Raw genomic sequence first — 19,879 nt, forward strand, 5'->3', positions numbered from 1 at the left:
GTATCACTGTAACACAATTGTGTATGGTCAGGTATAAGGGAGAAGACAAAAGATATAAATGCAGTGGTACCTCGGGTTACAGACACTTCAGGTTACAGATGCTTCAGGTTACAGACTCTGCTAACCCAGAAATAGTACCTCAGGTTAAGAACTTTGCTTCAGAATGAGAACAGAAATTGGACGGTGGCAGTGTGGCGGCAGCGAGAGGCCCCATTAGCTAAAGTGGCGCCTCAGGTTAAGACCAGTTTCAGGTTAAGAACGAACCTCCAGAACGAATTAACTTCTTAACCCGAGGTACCAGTGTGTGTGTGTGTGTGTGTGTGTGTGTGTGTGTGTGTGTGTGTATAAATTACATGATCTGTTTATGCCTTATCTTGGAATATTTCTTAATTGCCTCTTGCACAGGTTCTTTGTAATACTTTTCTTTATACCTTTCGTCTCCTTGCTTTATACCCCAACACTTCCTGATCTATGATCTATGTACCTTTGTGACTGATGTCGGGCTTTGCCCGGGCAGTTTCGGGCCTGTTTTTATATCCTTAAGGACTAGAAACCTGCTTGTTTCCTCCCCACAAAATGAGAGTTTGAGGGCATCCAATTCCGCAGTTGCTCAGAGACATCTACAAGGCTCTTTTTGGTACTCAGTCACTGGGTAACGTGAGCAACTTTATCCATGTAACAGAGAGCTGGATTTTAATGTACCTTTCGTTTTGCCCCGCAGACCGCCCCGGACTCGAAGGCAGCCTTCATCCCGGTCCTGAACATCCCCCGCTCAGAATTCCCTCTGCGCACGGAGAGCGCCTTCCTCCTCAAAGAGCAGCGCATCGCAGAGAGTTCGCTCGTCTTCCGGGACGAGATTGACCTTGCCACCCTGAAGCAGGCAGGCCTTCTTTCGCTGACGCTGGTTGACCACCACATCCTGCCGAGGTCAGTGGAGAGGGTTGTTGTTGTTGTTTAGTCATTTAGTCGTGTCCAACTCTTCGTGACCCCCTGGACCAGAGCACGCCAGGCACTCCTGTCTTCCACTGCCTCTCGCAGTTTGGTCAAACTCATGTTGGTCTCTTCCAGAACACTGTCCCACCATCTCATCCTCAGTCGTCCCCTTCTCCTTGTGCCCTTGTGTCTCTGCTTTTTAAGATGCTGTCTAAGTAGGGGAGAGGTAGGGGATCCAAAGGACTTGGATGTGAGAGGAGAGTCTTTTGAGCTATGGATTGCCAGCCTTTTTTTAGGCCCCCGTGGGTGCATTAGCATTTTTGAACAGCACCCCAATTTTGTTGCTTCTCCATCCCCTTTCCCCAGATCAACACCTCAGAAGAGACAGGAAAAGAAAGGGCGTGTGCACACGAACGCACACATCACTTTTCCAAGGGATCTGGGTAAAATCTGGAGCCGGTGGAATTAATTGGATGCCTTGAAAAGCACATAGAGCTGAAGGAGGAATTGAGAAAGCGCGTCACTCTTTAAACTTCCTCCTTCAGCAGTGTGTGATTTTGGTGGCCAAGGGGGCAGTGACGGAGCTCAGAGGCTTTGTGGGTGCCAGGGAAACCCCACGCCTGTCCCCCAGCCCCTATGCTTAAAGGTAAAGGGACGCCTGACCATTAGGTCCAGTCACGGACAACTCTGGGGTTGCGGCGCTCATCTCGCTTTATTGGCCAAGGGAGCCAGCATACAGCTTCCGGGTCATGTGGCCAGCATGACTAAGCCGCTTCTGGCGAACCAGAACAGCGCACAGAAACACCGCTTCCCTTTCTGCCAGACCGGTACCTATTTATCTACTTGCACTTTGACGTGCTTTTGAACTGCTAGGTTGGCAGGAGCAGGGACCGAGCAACCGCCGACCTTCTGATCGGCAAGTCCTTGGCTCTGTGATTTAGACCACAGCGCCACCTGTGCTTAGAACTGAATTGGCCAACAGACGCACACAACTATGGTTTGGGGATAGATGCAGTTGCAGCACATGGACACTAGAGCTGTCTACACCCATGGGCCTGGCCCCTCCCTCAGCTAACACTTCCCCCTACTGGCCAGGTGGTGCACCTGCAAGCGTGCCCAGTGGCCCCCCAGCTTTGACTCAAGCGGTGAGCCACGTTCTCATAACAGGATGCGCAGCGAGCAAAGCTGAAATGTCTTCCAGCACCTGCTCATGCTGTGGTGCATATATTGACTGTGCTACGTCTGTGTTGCAGTGGGGATGCAGTGCTGGACGAGGCGGTTGTTGAGGTGATTGACCACCGGCCCCTGGAACGGGAGCGGGGCCCTCCCTGCAGAGTCACGGCAGAGCCGGTGGGTTCATGCGCCACGCTGGTGACGGAGAGGATCCTGCAGAGCCCGGCGCAGGTTTTGGACAGGCAGACAGCAGCTCTCTTGCACGGTGAGGACTAGCGGCTTGCAGCGACATGAGGGGAAGGGGTTGCTTGCTAAAAAAACAACAACCCGCAGGCAAATGCTGGCAGGTGGGGAATCCGTAGCCCTGCAGAGCAGCGGTGGGCAACATGACACCCTCTAGATTTTTGGGGCTCCCTCTCAAAAAGAGGATTGGATAAATTCATGGCAGAGAAGGCTGGCAGTGGATTCTAGCCAAGATGGCTTCGCTCTGCTTCTATGGTCTGGGGCAGTAATGCTTCTGAATACCTGTTGCTGGAAACTGCAGGACGGGAGAGAGCTCAGGTCTTCCTTTCGCCGTCTGTTTGGCCGTTGGCTTGATCCAGCAGAGGTTTCTGTTCTTTTTATTATTATTTAATTTTTTTTATTAAGATAATTCAACATTTATACATACATATTACGGATATACAAACAAACATACATTTCATGCAATCCTTAAAAATATTCCTACATACCTACATTCAATCCTGCACATACCGTATTTTCCGCTCCATAAGATGCACTTTTTTCTTCCTAAAAAGTAAGGGGAAATGTTTGTACATCTTATGGAGTGAATGCGTGGTCCCTGGAGCCGAATTTCCCAGGGGCAAAAAGCAGATCATGCTTTTTTTTTTTTTTTTTAAAGAGGGAAGTGGGTGTTGAAACAAAGCTGCTGATCGTTTGCCAATCGGGGCGTGACATAAGGGATGCTAGAGATAAAGGAGGCTGCCTGGGAGGGGGGAGGTAAAGACAGCAAACTTGCAAAGGGGGGAAACAGGAAGACTAAAGCTGTAAGGAGAGAAATTAGAAGAAACGGAGGAGCAAAAAAACTGCTCCAGCTAAGGAAAAGATACTACACTAAGGCAAACAAGAGGGAAGGGTGTGTTGAAAGGAAACAGCTGATCAGTGGGATCAGAAGAGAGATAAGGGACGCTAGCGGAGGCTGCCTGGGAGGGGGGAGGTAAAAGCCCATGGATCCTCAGGATTTTTGCATTGGGTCACCCCAAATTCACCATCAGATCACATGTCTGTGGTCACAGCATGAACCACATCCAAAATCACACATCCACTGTTTCGTTCAGAATCCCCACCCCCTTGTTTTCCTCCTCTAAAAGCTAGGTGCGTCTTATGGTCAGGTGGATCTTATGGAGCGAAAAATACGGTACTTTCCTTTTGCAGTCCTCTTCGGTGCCCTCCTTGGGCGCTTCTGCTTTTTAATAGGGATGGGTAGGAGGTAGAACCGGGATGCGGGTGGCTCTGTGGGTTAAACCACAGAGCCTAGGACTTGCCGACAGAAGGTCGGCGGTTCGAATCCCCGCAACAGGCTAACCTCCCGTTGCTCAGTCCCAGCTCCTGCCAACCTAGCAGTTCGAAAGTGCAAGTAGATAAATAGATACCACTCTGGCAGGAAGGTAAATGGCGTTTCCGTGTGCTGCTCTGGTTCGCCAGAAGCGGCTTAGTCATGCTGGCCACATGACCCAGAAGCTGCACACTGGCTCCCTCGTCCAGTCAAGCGAGATGAGCGCCACAACCCCAGAGTCGGTCATGACTGGACCTAATGGTCAGGGGTCCCTTTGCCTTTACCTTTAGGGGGTAGAAGCAAGGAGGGGAGGTTGGCCCCCCAAAGTTGGGGAACCACAGTTCTCACCCTTCTCGTCTTTCAAACCTGCAAACGTAAAAGATTCTTTCCGGATTGCACTGTCTTGTGTTGCCTCTTGATCCTGGTTCTTACTTGACTCTGCAGGTACGATCGTTCTGGACTGTGTCAACATGTCCCCTGAAGCCGGCAAAGTGACCCCGAAGGACACCCATTACGCTTCCCTTTTGGAGTCGAAGTTCCCTGATCTGCCCTCCAGAAGCGTCATCTTTGAAGCCCTGCAGAGGGCCAAGTTTGATGTCTCAGGTATGAGCCGTCCTCCGTCCCCCTTAGTCTTGCCTCATAAAGGATATTGCAGAGCCGGAACGGTTGAGAAAAGGGCAGCCAAAACTATTGGAGGCAGGGCGAGTGGGGCAACTCCCCTATAAGAAAAGGTAAAATACACACTTGGGGCTATTTTTAATTTAGAGGAAAGGCAAGTAAAGAGGGTATAGGGTAAGAGGTGAATAAGATGATGCATCGTGCCGGGAGCATGGATGGGGGGAAAGGGTTTCTCTTGTAAAAGTAAAACTTGAAGCTGAATATTGGGTGATTGAAGGCAAGCGAAAGAAAGCCCTTCTTTGTGCCAGAGCAGAGTTAAACTCTGGAACTCCCTCCCACTGCTGGAGGCAAGGTGCTTCTGAATACAGTGGTACCTCTGGATGTGAATGGGATCCGTTCCGGAGCCCCATTCACATCCTGAAGCGAACGCAACCCACATCCGCGCATCTGCAGGTCACGATTCGCCGCTTCTGCGCATGCACGTGACATAATTTTGAGCATTTGCGCATGCTCGAGCAGCGAAACCCGGAAGTAATGCATCCCGTTACTTCTGGGTTGCCGTGGAGAGCAACCCGAAAATATTCATCCCAAAGCTACTTAAACCCAAGGTATGACTGTACAGTGGTACCTCTGGTTGCGAACGGGATCCGTTTTGGAGACCCGTTCGCAACATGAAAAGAGCGCAACCCGCAGCAGTACGTCTGCACATGCGCGGGTTGTGATTTGCCGCTTCTGCGCATGCGCGTGACATCATTTTGTGCTTCTGCGCATGCGCGAGCGGCGAAACCCGGAAGTAACCCTTTGCGGTACTTCTGGGTCGCTGCAGGACATAACCTGAAAGAACGTAACATGAAGCGGACATAACACGAGGTATGACTGTACCATTTCTTAGGAATCACAGGCGGGGTGAGTGCTTTCGAACTCAGGTCCCGCCCAGGGGCTTCCCATCAAAGCATCCAGCTGGCCCCAGCAAGAACAGGATACTGGATTAAGTGGGCCATTGACCTGGTCCAGCTAGAGAGCTCATCTGATGGAACCTGAAGGTTCTTGGGGCATTTTTGGCCATTGTGGGAACGGGATGTTGAACTACCGTATTTTTTGCTCTATAGGACGCACTTTTTCCCCTCCAAAAATTAAGGGGAAATGGTTGTGCGTCCTATGGAGCGAATGCAGGCTCCTTGGCTTCAGCGAAAGCAACACAAAGCCTCCAAAGTGCAGAGGGAGTGCTCCCTCCACGCTCCAGAGGCTACGCGTTGCTTTCGCTGAAGCCTGGAGAGAGAGAGGGGTCAGTGCGCACTGACTCTCCTGGCTTCAGTGAAAGGAACCCGAAGCCTTCAGAGCACAGTGCAAGTTCCTGCTGCACTCCGAAGGCTTCAGGTGGCTATCCCTGAAGCCTTAAGGGCGCAGTGGGAACTCACGCTGCGCTCCGAAGGCTTCGGCTTCCTTTTTCTGAAGCCAGGAGAGCAAGACTCTCCCGGCTTCAGCAGAGAGGGAGAGCTGCACAGCGCCCCTTCAGCCAAGCGGGAGGAGAAATGGAAGGGGCTCCGTTTCTCCTGCCGCTTCGCTGAAGGGCCGCTGAGCAGAGTGGGAGAGAATTTTTTTCTTCTTGTTCTCCCCCTCTAAAACAAGGTGTGTCCTATAGAGCGAAAAATACGGTAGATGGGCCGCTGGCCTGATCCAGGAAAGCTCTTCTTATGTTTTTATGACCCAGGACTCACCACAGACCAGATGCTGAGGAAGGACCTCAAGGCCCTCTCTGGGGAAAATGCTGTGATTGCGCTCAGCGCCGTATACATGAACCTACAGGTGAGCACAGGAAGGGGCCAGAAACCATTTCAGGTGTGCCTGTGTTCCTTCCTCCTTGTCTTTTCTCACGATCCTCCTCTCCACTCAGGTCTTCCTGCGCCGTCCCGGTTTGGAGCAGGAGCTGTCCGCCTTCTGCCGGCAGAGGAGCTACGACGCCTTGCTTGCCATGACCATCTCCTTCAACGAGCAGAATGTGCCTTTCAGGCAGCTCGCCGTGTACAGCCAAGTCCCGGAACTCCAGGCAGCGGTGAGTTCGAATGGCGCCCTGTCGGGATGAGAGAAAAAATAGCGAGTCCTTCCCTAGAAAACACAACAGGTTGCTGCAAGGGGCCTTGTGGTTGATTTCCAGGATATTGGACCCCGCAAAGCATTGGTTAGAAATAGCCCCCACCCTTTTCTCAGTGATAGGCTGGTCACATTTATTTCTGAACTCCTGCGCCTTTAAACTAGGGGTGTTTAAAGAGGAAGAGATTTCCATCCCCTCCGGCATTGGTTGTAATCGCCGCTGTTTCCATTCTGCTGCAGTCCGGCTTCTGCTAAAACCTATCTGTTTTGGCCAAGACTAACATACCGTATTTTTCGCTCCATAAGACGCACCTGACCATAAGACGTACCTAGTTTTTAGAGGAGGAAAACAAGAAAAAAAATATTCTGAACGAAATGGTGGATGTATGATTTTTGTGGTTCATGCTGTGGCCACAGACATGTGATTTGACGATGAGTTTTGGGTAGCTCAGTGCAAAAATCCTGAGGATCCATGTGGATCCGTTCTTTGTAACCATGTTTTCACGCCATTGTGGCCCCACACAACAGTAGATGTGTGATTTTTTTGGTGCAGGCTGTAGCCATGGACATTCAGTGTGATCTGATGGTGAATTTGGGGTGACCCAGTGTAAAAATCCTGAGGATCCATGGGCTTTTACCTCTCCCCTCCCAGGCAGCCTCCTTTATCGCTAGCGTCTCTTATCTCCCTCCCGATCGCTTACTGATCAGCTGCTTCCTTTCAACACTCCCTTCCTTCTTGTTTGCCTTAGTGTTTTTTCCTTAGCTGGAGCAGTTTTTTGCTCCTCCTCTTCTTCTAATTTCTCTCCTCATTGCTTTAGTCTTCCTGTCTCCTCTCCTTGCAAGTTCACTGTCTTTACCTCCCTCCTCCCAGGCAGCCTCCTTTATCTCTAGCGTCTCTTATCGATTGTGGAATGAATTGTGTAATGTTGGGAGATTCAGGACAGATAAAATGAATTCCTTCTTCACCCAGCGTGCTGTTGAACTGTGGAACTCGCTGCCACAGGAGGCAATGATGGCTTTAGAAAAGGATTAGGAACATTTGTGGAGAAGGCTATTAGCTGCAATAGGTTCTGCCTCCACGTCAGAGGCAGGAATGCTTCTGAATGCTAGTTGCTGGAAACAACAGAAAGGGAGGGTGGCTCTTGTTCTCAGGTCCTGCGTCAAGGTTTCCCTTTGGGGCATTTTGTTGGCCAGTGTGTTGCTCATATTCACTTGCGTGATTTCTGTTCCTCGCCTCGGGCGAACATGTAGAATTGCAGCAGTTTCGGACAGAACTCTCTGTCTTCCACGCTGGTGGGACAAATGTTAGAGAGGTCCATTCAGGCTTTCCCAGCTTGATCTTTTGCACTACAACTCCCATGCAGCTGCGCTGGTGGGGGCTGATGGGAATTGTAGTCCAGCTGGGGTAAGACCACATCGTTTATCTGCTCTTTTGACAGGATAGATATACTCAATACCGAAGACTACACGTTTTTGTCTGAAGTAACGGATAGGGGATTTTTATTTACTTAACAGAGGCTGCTGTATCTTGCCTGGGGAAATTCATAATGTTATGTTCGTTCTGGCTTTTCCGAAAAAAATAATTTCGGTTTTACATCGTTTTATTGGGGGTTTGTGCAATGTTATTATTTCTTATACGTGTTAAAAAAACTTTGATTTGCTTGGGGCATTTAGAAATGAATGTTTGTTCACGGTGCATGTAGTTTTTACGTGGGTCTGAGTCGGCGTGCGTTGATCTTAACTCGAACGCCTTTCGTACGGATCCACCCTCCTTTTCTGAACCTCTTTACGATGGTGTAAACACTAGATGCACACAAGCATGCGAAATCAGGCCTCCCAATTGATCCCTGCCGGGGTAACCTGCAGCTGAACCCATGGCCCGTTTCCAAAACCCCACCCACTCCACAAACCCCCACCGCTTTGGCCCCACCTGCTGCCAACACATTAACCCTCCCCAAGGGAACAACATTCACCCCTCCCCTGGATCTGAACTGTTTGGAACTCCCCCCTTGCAAAATTGGCCACCGGTCCGAAAACCACCTTTCTCTTCCAGAGTTCGAAGTCGAGACGTGCAAGGTTTCTATGCGCGAACAAAAAAAATCCCTGCTATTTTGATCGAGTCCTTTGTCCTTTTCCTGGGCTCCCTTCCTCCCCGTCAGCTCTCACACTACGTTTCCACGGTGCCCCAAAGCCTCCACCCCATATCCTCTGCCTGCTTCTCCCCAGATCATCCCAGTTGCCATAGCTGGGGTGTGGGGGTGTGGGGCAGGAGAGACAGTCCTTATTCATCCATCCATCCATCCATCCATCCATCCATCCATCCGTCTGGAGAGAAGGGAGCCTTGCTTGGCTGACTCCCAAGGCAAGGGGGAGGGATGTTTACGCAGGCGAGTGGGTCCCCCACCCCTCTGCTAAAGCAGTCGTCATTCATTAACCACGGTCAAAGGTTTCTGAGATCACCAGCTAACTAAGTGGGGGGACGTTCAGTGCGCAGGAGAAAGCCCTATCATGCTCGCGATTGTCACACCACATTTCCCCTGGCCTGCCTGATGGAAGGTAAGTGGGGTCTCTGGGGAGGGTCTTCTTCTTTACACCCCCCACTTTCCTCTGTCCACTGCCCCACTCCCCATCTTTGAGTGGCGGAGGGTATCCTTCTCAGCCCTGCATTAATTCGGTTCTGTATTGATTCAATTGCTTTCTTTTCTGCACAGGCAGAGCTTTAAGAAGGAAGGGTGTTAACGGATTCCATTTTCTCCTTCCTTTCTTTCTTCCTCCCTGCCAGTATTTAAAAAGCTCGTTTGTGTCTTCTGGCAGGAATCTAAAGGCGCCTCCTTTTTTAACCACCCTGAATGCATTTGCTCAGTGCCGATATGCCGCTGTGTCCAATAGGGCTCAGGATAAATTTTCTCTCCTGCACAACCTACTACTAATGTTTATTATTATTGTTATTATTACACGCATGTTTACAAACCTGCAACCTGTATTTCAATACAAAAATATATGGCAGCGTGGTAAAAATCTAGGAGACTATACCACTCCCTTATTATTATTATTTTTAAAAGATCAAGCCCCCAGTCCTCAGCATTTTCAGAGGGCTTCATTTTTTCCAAAGTGCCTCGAATGTTTACGAAACTGCAACCTGTATTTCAAACTGGAAAATTTGGCAGTGTGGTAAGAACCTAGGAAAATCTCATTCTCTATTATTATTATTATTATTATTATTATTATTATTATTATTATTATTAAAATCATGCTTTCCAGTTGGCTTAGTTTCCCCCCAAAGGGTCAAAGTTTAAGCAAGCCCTCCAGACATGTAGAACATCAAAATGCGTTAAAATCTCATTTTCAGCCCAGCACTGATTTCTGAAGGCTTTAAATGCCAGTTTTTAACCGTCTCTTTACTGATAATTTCATTGTTTTATCCTTTTTGCAAATCGTTTAGTGGTGTGTCCCACCCAACCCCTCCCCCCCCACCAAGCGGAATATAAATTTTATGGAAAAAACTTATTTATTTAAATTTGGAGAAGTGCTTCGGGGGCTGTCTCCTGCTTGAAAAAAAGAACCCTTGGCTGAGTAATCATATATATCAGTTCTAGTTAAGCAACTGGTTAATTCAATCTGCATGTGAGGTAATGCAATCATTCGGGGTTGGGGGAGAGAGCCAAACACAACCACACCCAGCCAGTTAGAGAAGCATCAGAAATGGTGAATAATACGCTCAAAAAGCAAACCAGAAGCGAAACAAACCCTCTGCAATTTTTCAGTTGCAAGAATAAAAGTTCAGTGATGTTTTGCGATAACATAGCCAGTGGAGGCAGTGGGAAAGGGAACCCTTGTCTCTATTTGTGCCCAGACCGGTGGAATCCAATTTATTTCACCTTCCAAGCCAACCGTCCCCCGAAGTCCTTTCGCTCCGAACTGCGGCCGCTTTTCGCTTGCCTGCGAAATTTCCCTGCCTGCTGAGGACAGGCATTTGTGTTTCGGAAGCTTCCGCTGCAACAAACTTGTTCGTCTTTTAAGCTGCCGAGAGCCCATCCGCCGTAGCATTGTTTTGCAAGAGAGATTCCCTCCGAGGTGTTTGAAAAACAACAACCAGGCCTCTTCGGAATACGGCGCCTTCCGGGGACCGTGTGCTGGTGGTGGGCAGGGCCAGGGACAAAACTGGGCAGAGCAACGGATATAAATGTCGGTTTTATGCATGAGGCTAGCTTCAATGCAGACATCCATCTCTGCCCCCCCGCCTGGGCAGGGAAGAGCTCAAGGGCACAACCTTCCAAAACACTCATGGGGGGCACGATGGAGGGTTGTTGAAGGGTGAAGTTGGGTGTTGGAAGATTGGGGACAGATCAACGGAATTCCTTCTTCGCGAAGCGCCGAGTTGGCCTGCGGAACTTCCTCCCACAGGATGGCTTTGAAACCTGGGCAGCTTTGAAAGAGGACAGGGCAAATTTATGGCGGAGGAGAGGCCTAGCGATGGCTGCTAGGCATGATGGCTGCGCTCTGCCTTCAAAAGCTGCAGGCAGCGATGCTTCTTGTGTGTGGGCTGCTTGGTGGGTTTGGAAACCTTTTCCACTGTGCAGTGCATTTAAAGTGTAATACAGTGGTATCTCGGGTTAAGTACTTAATTCGTTCCAGAGGTCCGTTCTTAACCTGAAACTGTTCTTAACCTGAAGCACCACTTTAGCTAATGGGGCCTCCTGCTGCCGCTGCACCACCAGAGCACAATTTCTGTTCTCATCCTGAAGCAAAGTTCTTAACCTGAAGCACTATTTCTGGGTTAGCGGAGTCTGTAACCTGAAGCGTATGTAACCTGAAGCGTATGTAACCCGAGGTACCACTGTAAACAAAAATCTGCCCTTATTCCCTTACGGGGAACACAAGAGCCCTTTGTAGGTTCTCTATCAGTCGGAGAAAATAACAGAGGCCAACCAGAGAATATTGAGAAGCAAAGCAGCTAATAAGCCTGATCTTTATTGATGCTGTATTAGTTTTAACACTCAGTTGGGAGTCGCCCAGAGCGGCTGGGGAAACTCAGCCAGATGGGCGGGGTATAAATAAATAAATAAATAAATAATAATAATAATAATAATAATAATAATATCTGTTGCAACAGGGTGCTCCCCTCACACACAGGAAAGGAGGAGGACCCATAACCAAGGTGTGCCTGCCCTTATATATACATTTTAAATTCCCTGCCCTGGAGCTCAAGACCACCCCCCACAAACATCATACCTACACCACAGAAAAGGTGGTCTACAACAGAAATTTGAATGTTGTTGTTTTTCCTGTCTGCCATGTTATCTGATAATGCCTCCTTATCTGATTGCCTTTCCTGGTAGTTTGCCCATTCCTTTGGGTGACTACCCAATTCCTGCCCTCCCTCCTTGCAGAGAAAACATTCGGTCAGTTTGGGAGTCAAAATGGTTTCAGGACGGTCTTCCTGTGCTGCTCCAGACACGTGGTCCACACATCTATGTATGCGCTTTGTTGGTACATTTAAATAACATTTATCATAGATATAGAAGACCTTAAAATTTTTATTGCAAAAGAAAGAGGCCCCAAACCATTATCCTTAACTCGATATCTTTTGCGGCTCTTCCCCTGCACGCCGCCCCGTGGAAGGAGTTTATTAGGAAGTGGGAGAAGTTAATGGACGCATAACAAGCGAGGGACATGGTTCACAAAGCAGCTAATTCCCCTAGCCTCCGTCCTTGACAAGGCAGCTGTAAAAATCGCCTTTTTCCTCCCTCTCTGCCCTTCCTCGTTGAATACAAATGAGGGCATTTCTTTGGGTGGTTTTTCTTTCTTTCTTTTTCAATGAGAAGTCCTCACAGCTTTCGCCTCTGGCAAAGAAAGGCCTTCAAGGCTGGGCAGGTTGCAAGGCTGGCTGTAGCTTTGATGCTGCCCACTGGTTTGGTGTGGTTTTTTTTTAGGGGGGCTCCTCTCCCCACGGGACATGGGTGGTGCTATGGGTTAAACCACAGAGCCTAGGACTTGTCGATCGGAAGGTCGGCGGTTCAAATCCCCGTGACGGGTGAGCTCCTGTTGCTCGGTCCCTGCTCTTGCCAACCTAGCAGTTCAAAAGTATGTCAAAAGTGCAAGTAGATAAATAGGTACCGCTCTGGTGGGAAGGTAAACGCTGTTTCCGTGCGCTGCTCTGGTTCGCCAGAAGTGGCTTAGTCATGCTGGCCACATGACCTGGAAGCTGTACGCCAGCTCCCTCGGCCAATAAAGCGAGATGAGCACCGCAACCCCAGAGTCGTCCGCGACTGGACCTAATGGTCAGGGGTCCCTTTACTTACCTCTCCCTACTCCATCATTATTTTAAAAAATTGCTTTTCTACCTCCATATCATAAACAAATGTACATGTCAAAGCAGTTTAAAGCAATGAAACCATACTATAAATCCATTAGAAAGTTAAAAACGGACATAAATTAAACCTTGTGGAAGGATGTACTCCTGTTGGAATAGAAAAGTTTTCAGCAGGTGTTTTAAAGTTGTCCTGTGGGATCTCCAGTGGCAGAGAGTTCCACAGAGCCGGCCCGATGATGACCCCAAAGGCTCGATTTCTTGTGGTTGTCAAACGAGCCTTGCAGAGTCAAGGCTGCGGCATTTGTAGAGCTCAGGCAAAAGGGATGGGTGGGTGCAATGCTATTTGGAACCGGAAGGCAGGCTAGAATTTGGGGGAGCCTAAGGGAAGGTCCCCCAGGTTCAGTCCCCAGGATCTCCACCTTGGGCAGCAAAATACATGCCTGAAACCCCGAGGAGCCACTGGGACCGTGATCTGAGTCCGCAGGAAGCAGCTTCCTGCATTGCTCTTCAGATCAGCATTCAGAACCCTGAGGACTAGAATCTTATAATTTTAGTTTTAGGGGGGGAGCTGTAGCTCTGTGGCATAGCGCTCGTTTTGCACGCAGGAGGTCCCCGGTCCAGTATCCGACAGCATCCACACGTAGGGCTAGGAACTATTTTTCTCCCTATAAGACGCACCATACCCCAAGACGCACCTAGTTTTTGGAGGAGGAAAACAAGAAAAAAATAATTCTGAATCTCAGAAGCCAGAACAGCAAGAGGGATCGCTGCGCAGTGAAAGCAGCAATCCCTCTTGCTGTTCTGGCTTCTGGGATAGCTGCGCAGCCTGCATTCGCTCCATAAGACGCACACACATTTCCCCTTACTTTTTAGGAGGGAAAAAGTGAGTCTTATAGAGCAAAAAATACGGTATCTCCTGCCTGAAACCCAGGAGAGATGCTGTCGGTCAGAGCAGGCAGTACTGGGCTGGATGTCTGCTGCGAGAAAAGGATCCTGGTCTAGGATGGGCCTTGGGGCCTGATCCGGCGTGGATTTTCCTTGAACCCTGGACCTTCATCCAGCTAAACTTTGGTTCTCTGGGACCCGCGTAAATTCCGTTAACCGCCCCCCTCCAAAGCAATTGCTGCTTCGAAATGAGCAACCCTCAGGGCTGTTGTTGAGAATTGCCATGGTAGTTAATGCGGAAGCATTTGCAACCGCTGCTCTGCTGTACGGGATACAGCGTGGCGCAGTGATGAGAGTGCTGAATTAGAACCCGGGACAGACTCGGGTTTGAATCACCTCTCAGCCATGAAGCTCCCTGGTTCTGACCTTGGCCTAGTTGCTGTCTTCTCACAGGGTTGTTGTTGTTGGGATTAAAGGAGGAGGGGGAGAACCACGTGGACCACTTTGAGCTCTTTGGAGAGAGAAAGTTCCCTCTACAGCAGGGGGGGTTGGTCTGGATGACCCTCTGGGTCCCTTCCAACGCCACAATTCTCTGATCTCAGCTGTACACATGTGCTGCGCATTGTGTGTGTGGCATCATATAGCCACTTTATGCCGCCACGTGGCCCCCGGAGGGTCCGCAAAGGACAGAAGTAGCCCTCGGCCCAGAAAATCCGAGCTAGCCCTGCGTCGAAGCGCCAAAAAAAGGCTTTTGACCGCTCCGAGTTGACCTTGCTGCCCTAGAGAATCGGATGGGGGGGGCCCTCCTCTTTGTGGAGGCATATTTTTGGACTGTTCCTAACCCCCCACCCCACCCTCTGCCTTTTATTGACAAAGGCTAATCTGGCATCGCAACGGCAGGCTCAGATCCTGCGGCCGCCATTCCTGAATTTGCCTGACGTCGCGTACAGCCCACAAGTGAGTCACCGCCATCCGGGGGCTGCTGTCCTCAGCTGACTTCCTCATTTCCAAAAGGGGCTGTAAAAAAGACCTAAAATAAGAGGCTCTTATCAGCAGCCGTAGAAACTTCCACGCCGGCGGAGCAAGAGAGAGAGAGCCCAGCTTAGGACGATTTCTCTGCCACCCCTTCTACGCCCATCCTTCGCCTCTCTGATTGAGGTGAGTGGTTGGGGTCTCAGGATGCGACCAACGGGTAGGAGGCAAGCCCCCTCCATCCTGCAGACGGGAGCCACGAGGTGGACTTTGATCTGGCGTTCCTCTTTCGCAGCCTTTCCCAGAGGCGCCGTTGCAGCTGGCCTTCTGCACTCCAGACAGATGCACTGAATAATAATAATAATAATAATAATAATAATAATAATAATAATAATATATTATTTATACCCCGCCCATCTGGCTGAGTTTCCCCAGCCACTCTGGGCGGCTCCCAATCAAGTGTTAAAAACAGTATAGCGTTAAATATAAAAAACTTCCCTAAACAGGGCTGCCTTGAGATGTCTTCTGAATGTCAGGTAGTTGTTTATCTCTTTGACATCTGATGGGAGGGCGTTCCACAGGGTGGGCACCACTACCAAGAAGGCCCTCTGCCTGGTTCCCTGTAACCTCACTTCTTGCAATGACGGAACCGCCAGAAGACCCTCAGAGCTGGACCTCAGTGTCTGGGCTGAATGATGGGGGTGGAGACGCTCCTTCAGGTATACAGGACTGAGGCCGTTTAGGGCTTTCAAGGTCAGCACCAATACTTTGAATTGTGCTCGGAAACGTACTGGGAGCCAATGCAGATCTCTCAGGACTGGTGTTATGTGGTCTCAGCGGCCGCTCCCAGTCACCAGTCTAGCTGCCGCATTCTGGATTAATTGCAGTTTCCGGGTCACCTTCAAAGGTAGCCCCAGGTAGAGCGCGTTGCAGTAGTCCAAGCGGGAGATAACTAGAGCATGCACCACTCTGGCGAGACAGTCCATGGGCAGGGAGGGTCTCATCCTGCGTACCAGATGGAGCTGGTAGACAGCCGCCCTGGACACAGAGTTAACCTGCATCTCCATGGACAGCAGTGAGTCCAAAACGACTCCCAGGCTGCGCACCTGGTCCTTCAGGGGCACAGTTACCCCACTCAGGACCAGGGAGTCCCCCCCCACCCGCCCGCCCCCTGTCCCCCAAAAACAGTACTTCTGTCTTGTCAGGATTCAACCTCAATCTGTTAGCCGCCATCCATCTAACCGCCTGCAGCTGAGCTAAGGCTCTTTCTTTGCTTGCTTCATTTTATTTCCTTAACCTTTTCTCACACCTTTCTCCTGTCATCGTGAGACCCCAGGCTGCACACATTTATTTTCAGTATTGACTATCGGTTTATGAAAGTCGTAAGGGCACAGCAATATCCAAACAGCGAAAGGCATACACAGCAGCCGTTTCGTGATATGCATTTCTAACCGATTCGGTCTTTTAAACTCTATGGCCACGTGATTCTGCGAGGACTTAATTACTTTTGAACCGTTGTTTTTCAGCTTTCTGTATTTCATCTGTGTGGTTCTAATTTGAGTCTTGGTCGGGGGGGGGGCGAAATGTGAAGTTTGAATAAGTAAGGTAGGAACACAAGTAATTTCACATGCACAATTGCCGCTGTACGCACAGCGATGAAAAATAAATACATAGAAAGGGGGCTTACCAAAGTGTTGGAAACTCTCACGAGGCTGTCGGGAATCTGTTTGGGAGTTTGGGAGTTTCCCAAAGCCCCAAAAGCAAGGCAAAGGGCTAAAAAACAAAACCTTTTTGCATCAGGAAAACCCTTTGTGGAAAGAGGTTTTCAGCCCTCTGCCTTGCTTTTTTAAAAAAAATATTTAATCAATTTTTTGATACAGACATCAACCACAAAATACACATACAACAAAAACCAGAATAACAGTAATAACACAATTTGACAATTCAGATTTGGATTCACTGATATACCTATGACTACACCTTTTTTAAGGGACACGGGTGGCGCTGTGGGTTAGACCACAGAGCCTAGGATTTGCCGATCTGAAGGTCGGCGGTTCGAATCCCCTCTACGGGGTGAGCTCCCGTTGCTCGGTCCCTGCTCCTGCCAACCTAGCAGTTCAAAAGCACGTCAAGTGCAAGTAGATAAATAGGTACCACTCTGGCGGAAAGGTAAACGGCGTTTCCGTGCGCTGCGAGCCTCAGCTTCAGGATCTGTCCTTCCAGTCAGCACTCAGGGCTGATTTCCCTCAGAATGGAGAGGTTGGATCTTCTTGCAGTCCATGGGACTCTCAAGAGTCTCCTCCAGCACCAGAATTCAAAAGCATCCGTTCTTCAGCGATCAGCCTTCTTTATGGTCCAGCTCTCACTTCCATACATCACTACTGGGAAAACCAGAGCTTTAACTATACGGACCTTTGTTGGCAAGGTGATGTCTCTGCTTTTTAGGAGGCTGTCTAGGTTTGTCATTGCTTTTTTTTAAAAAAATTAATTTTTATTGAATGATTTTATGTTACAAAAAACAATACAGCCATACTACCACTAAATATAATTAAGAAATAAAAATTACATACATCAATATTTTATTTGTTATTTGTTATTTACCATCTTATTTCCGGAACGATTTAAGTACTTAACCCAAGGTACCACTGTATTGCAGTGTTGAACGTATCTTCTGTAACCATCGAGCTTGTTGTGTTTCTGTTTCCCCAGATCTGTCGAGCTCTGGAAACCTCCAGCAGCCCTCCCCTGAGCTTGTCTCCCCTTGAGAGCCCGTACGCCACCGTCCGAGCCTACCACCAGGGCAACACCACCGCCTCCCGCAAAAAAGTCCTCCCCGTCGTCCGAGATTTCCTGCGGGAGTGGGACCGGCCGGCCCCCGCCGCCATGCAGCCCGAGGCCACAGCCCCGTGCGGCAAGACGATGCCGGAGCCCCGAGGCGCCGAACCCTGCGAGCGAGAGCGGGGGGCCGGCGGCCTCAGGAAGGACCCCGTGAAGCCACACCGCCTGGGGGACGACCTGGTCGCGGACGACGACGCCCCGCTGCCCCCCACGCCCATGAACAGCCTGGTGGACGAGTGCCCCCTCGACCGGGGGCTCCCCAAACTGTCGGCCGAGGCCGTCTTCGAAAAGTTCAGCCGCATCGCCGAGGCTCGCTCCTCCGCGGACGACGAACCGGGGAAGAAGTGATGCTGGACGGACTCCTTTTTGAACCCGGAGAAATTCTCTGGCAGGGGTGTGTGAATGTGTTTGTGTGTGCGAACGGACACACAGACAGATGTGGGGGAATCTAACACGCAGCACGTTTCTCCGCCAAGCGGTCCCGCACGCGGATGAACGAGAGGCAGCGGGGAAAGGTTTTTGGGCGGGGAGATGGTTGGACAAAGCGTTTCTGCGGCTCAGGGAGACAGACCTTGAGTGCAGGGTCTCCACTAATGGAAAAGGCTAGAGACAAAGGGTGACAGAGCAGATGCCCGCATGTAATCATAATAATAATAATTCATTATTACTGTCAGAGACCAGCTTGCAAAACACATAATGGGACTGCACTCCCGAAAGAAAAGCAGACATTTAAAACAATATCCAGCAATGGCAGGTATCATATTTTAGATCGCGGGGAGACCTCTGTCAACGGGGGTCCCAGAGCAGGTCTGGCTTTTGAAACGTTTCGTGTCTACTGTTCGCTCCCCGGTTCCACTGGCCGTTAAGAGCAAGAGGTTTTGATCCACGGAGCCCAAGGCTCGTTGAAACGGGGAAGAGAACGGTCTGGCGAGCTGTTGATCCAGAGATAGGCTGTTGCCTCAAGAGGGATCGGAGACAGGCATTGTTATCTGTGGGATATGCACACACACACCCTGTTTTTCTTGCCGTCGCCTCTGGTCCAACAGGTCAGACAGGCTTTTGTGGGAAACCTTCCAGACCTGTTGGACCAGGCCAGAGGGGAAAGTACGACGAGACTTTTAGCATTCGCGCCGGGACAGCCGCTGCAGACGAAGCTGAATAATCACCTTTTGCAAGATTTCGGGTTCACCGCGGGGCAAAGACTTCAGCTGCCTCTGTGTGTCTCTAGCATGCTGTTGTGGAGTATGTTTGAAATGGATTTAATACACTTTCTAATGAATAAAAACAAAAACAAAGAACCTGCACTCAAATATACATTCTGTTTTATAATATAGCTGATCTTTTATTTCTGTGCCAGCTCCTGGTAGATCAGATGTCTAGGAATACTGTGTTTTTAAAAACACCTATTTTTAAAAAATCTATATATCCATCCTCAATATACCCATTAGTCAAAATAGAGAGAGAGACCACCCACAGGGGCAGAAGACAGAAAAGCTGATGGAGGAGAGAGGGAGGGAGAAAAGGATGCCCCACCCACTTTTGGCTCTGGCTCCACCCACTACTTGGTTTGGCCCCACCTACACCAGACACCATCCTCTGCTGATCAAACATTCCCCCTCCCTCACCATGATCAATCCACCAGATATTAAGATACAGGGTGGGTGAGCGTTGGACGGCGACCTGCAAGATCCGGGTTCGAAAATCTCCACTCAGCCACGAAGCCCTCGCCGGGGTGATTTTGGGCCAGCTGCTGTCTCTCAGCCTGACCTACCTCACAAGGCTGTTGTGAGGATGAAACAGGGAGGGGGTGCAGGAAAAAAAAATGCACGCCACTTCAAGTTCCTTGGAAGGAAAGGCCAGGTTCACAAATAGAACGAAGAAAGAAAAAAACACACACCCTTTTTTTCTCTTGGCTGTGAAATGCAGGACTGAGAGCAGCTGCACCTGTTGAATTGCTAACCGCTTGTGCAGTGGCGAAGGTTCGAGGTTCCTCCCAGGGAATGCAGGGAAGCTAAAGTTTTTGTCCCAGGAGGAGATTTCCGCCCTGATCCGTGACGGAGCACAACATGCGCAGGATTGTAAATAGGATCTGAGTATGGACACCGCCTAAGGGACGTGGGTGGCGCTGTGGGTTAAACCACAGAGCCTAGGACTTGCTGATCGGAAGGTCGGTGGTTCAAATCCCCGCAACAGGGTGAGCTCCCGTTGCTCGGTCCCTGCTCCTGCCAACCTAGCAGTTCGAAAGCACGTCAAAGTGCAAGTAGATAAAAAGGTATCGCTCCGGCGGGAAGGTGAACGGCGTTTCCGTGCGCTGCTCTGGTTCGCCAGAAGCGGCTTAGTCATGCTGGCCACATGACCCAGAAGCTGTACGCCGGCTCCCTCGGCCAATAAAGCGAGATGAGCGCCACAACCCCAGAGTCGGTCACGACTGGACCTAATGGTCAGGGGTCCCTTTACCTTTTTATGGACACCACCTATCTGGGCTGCGTTCCTGTCAATGG

General features: G+C 49.9%; 1 protein-coding gene across 2 annotated transcripts in view; it reads left to right on the forward strand.

The window, feature by feature from the left end:
- The window catches only part of PRUNE1 (prune exopolyphosphatase 1), a 30,967-nt gene extending 12,291 nt beyond the window's left edge, over positions 1-18,676 (forward strand). For both annotated transcript variants that reach the window (XM_081841094.1, XM_081841093.1), the window contains 6 exons: positions 722-927; positions 2,187-2,371; positions 4,106-4,264; positions 5,991-6,085; positions 6,174-6,332; positions 17,250-18,676. In XM_081841094.1, coding sequence (XP_081697220.1) covers positions 722-927; positions 2,187-2,371; positions 4,106-4,264; positions 5,991-6,085; positions 6,174-6,332; positions 17,250-17,726 — 1,281 coding nt within the window. In that variant the 3' untranslated portion in view covers positions 17,727-18,676. The remainder of the gene's footprint in view (positions 1-721; positions 928-2,186; positions 2,372-4,105; positions 4,265-5,990; positions 6,086-6,173; positions 6,333-17,249) is intronic.
- Positions 18,677-19,879: the final 1,203 nt, after the last annotated feature.

Source organism: Podarcis erhardii, assembly GCF_964252035.2.
Source record: "Podarcis erhardii genome assembly, chromosome: 15".
NCBI classification, from domain to species: Eukaryota; Metazoa; Chordata; class Lepidosauria; order Squamata; family Lacertidae; genus Podarcis; species Podarcis erhardii.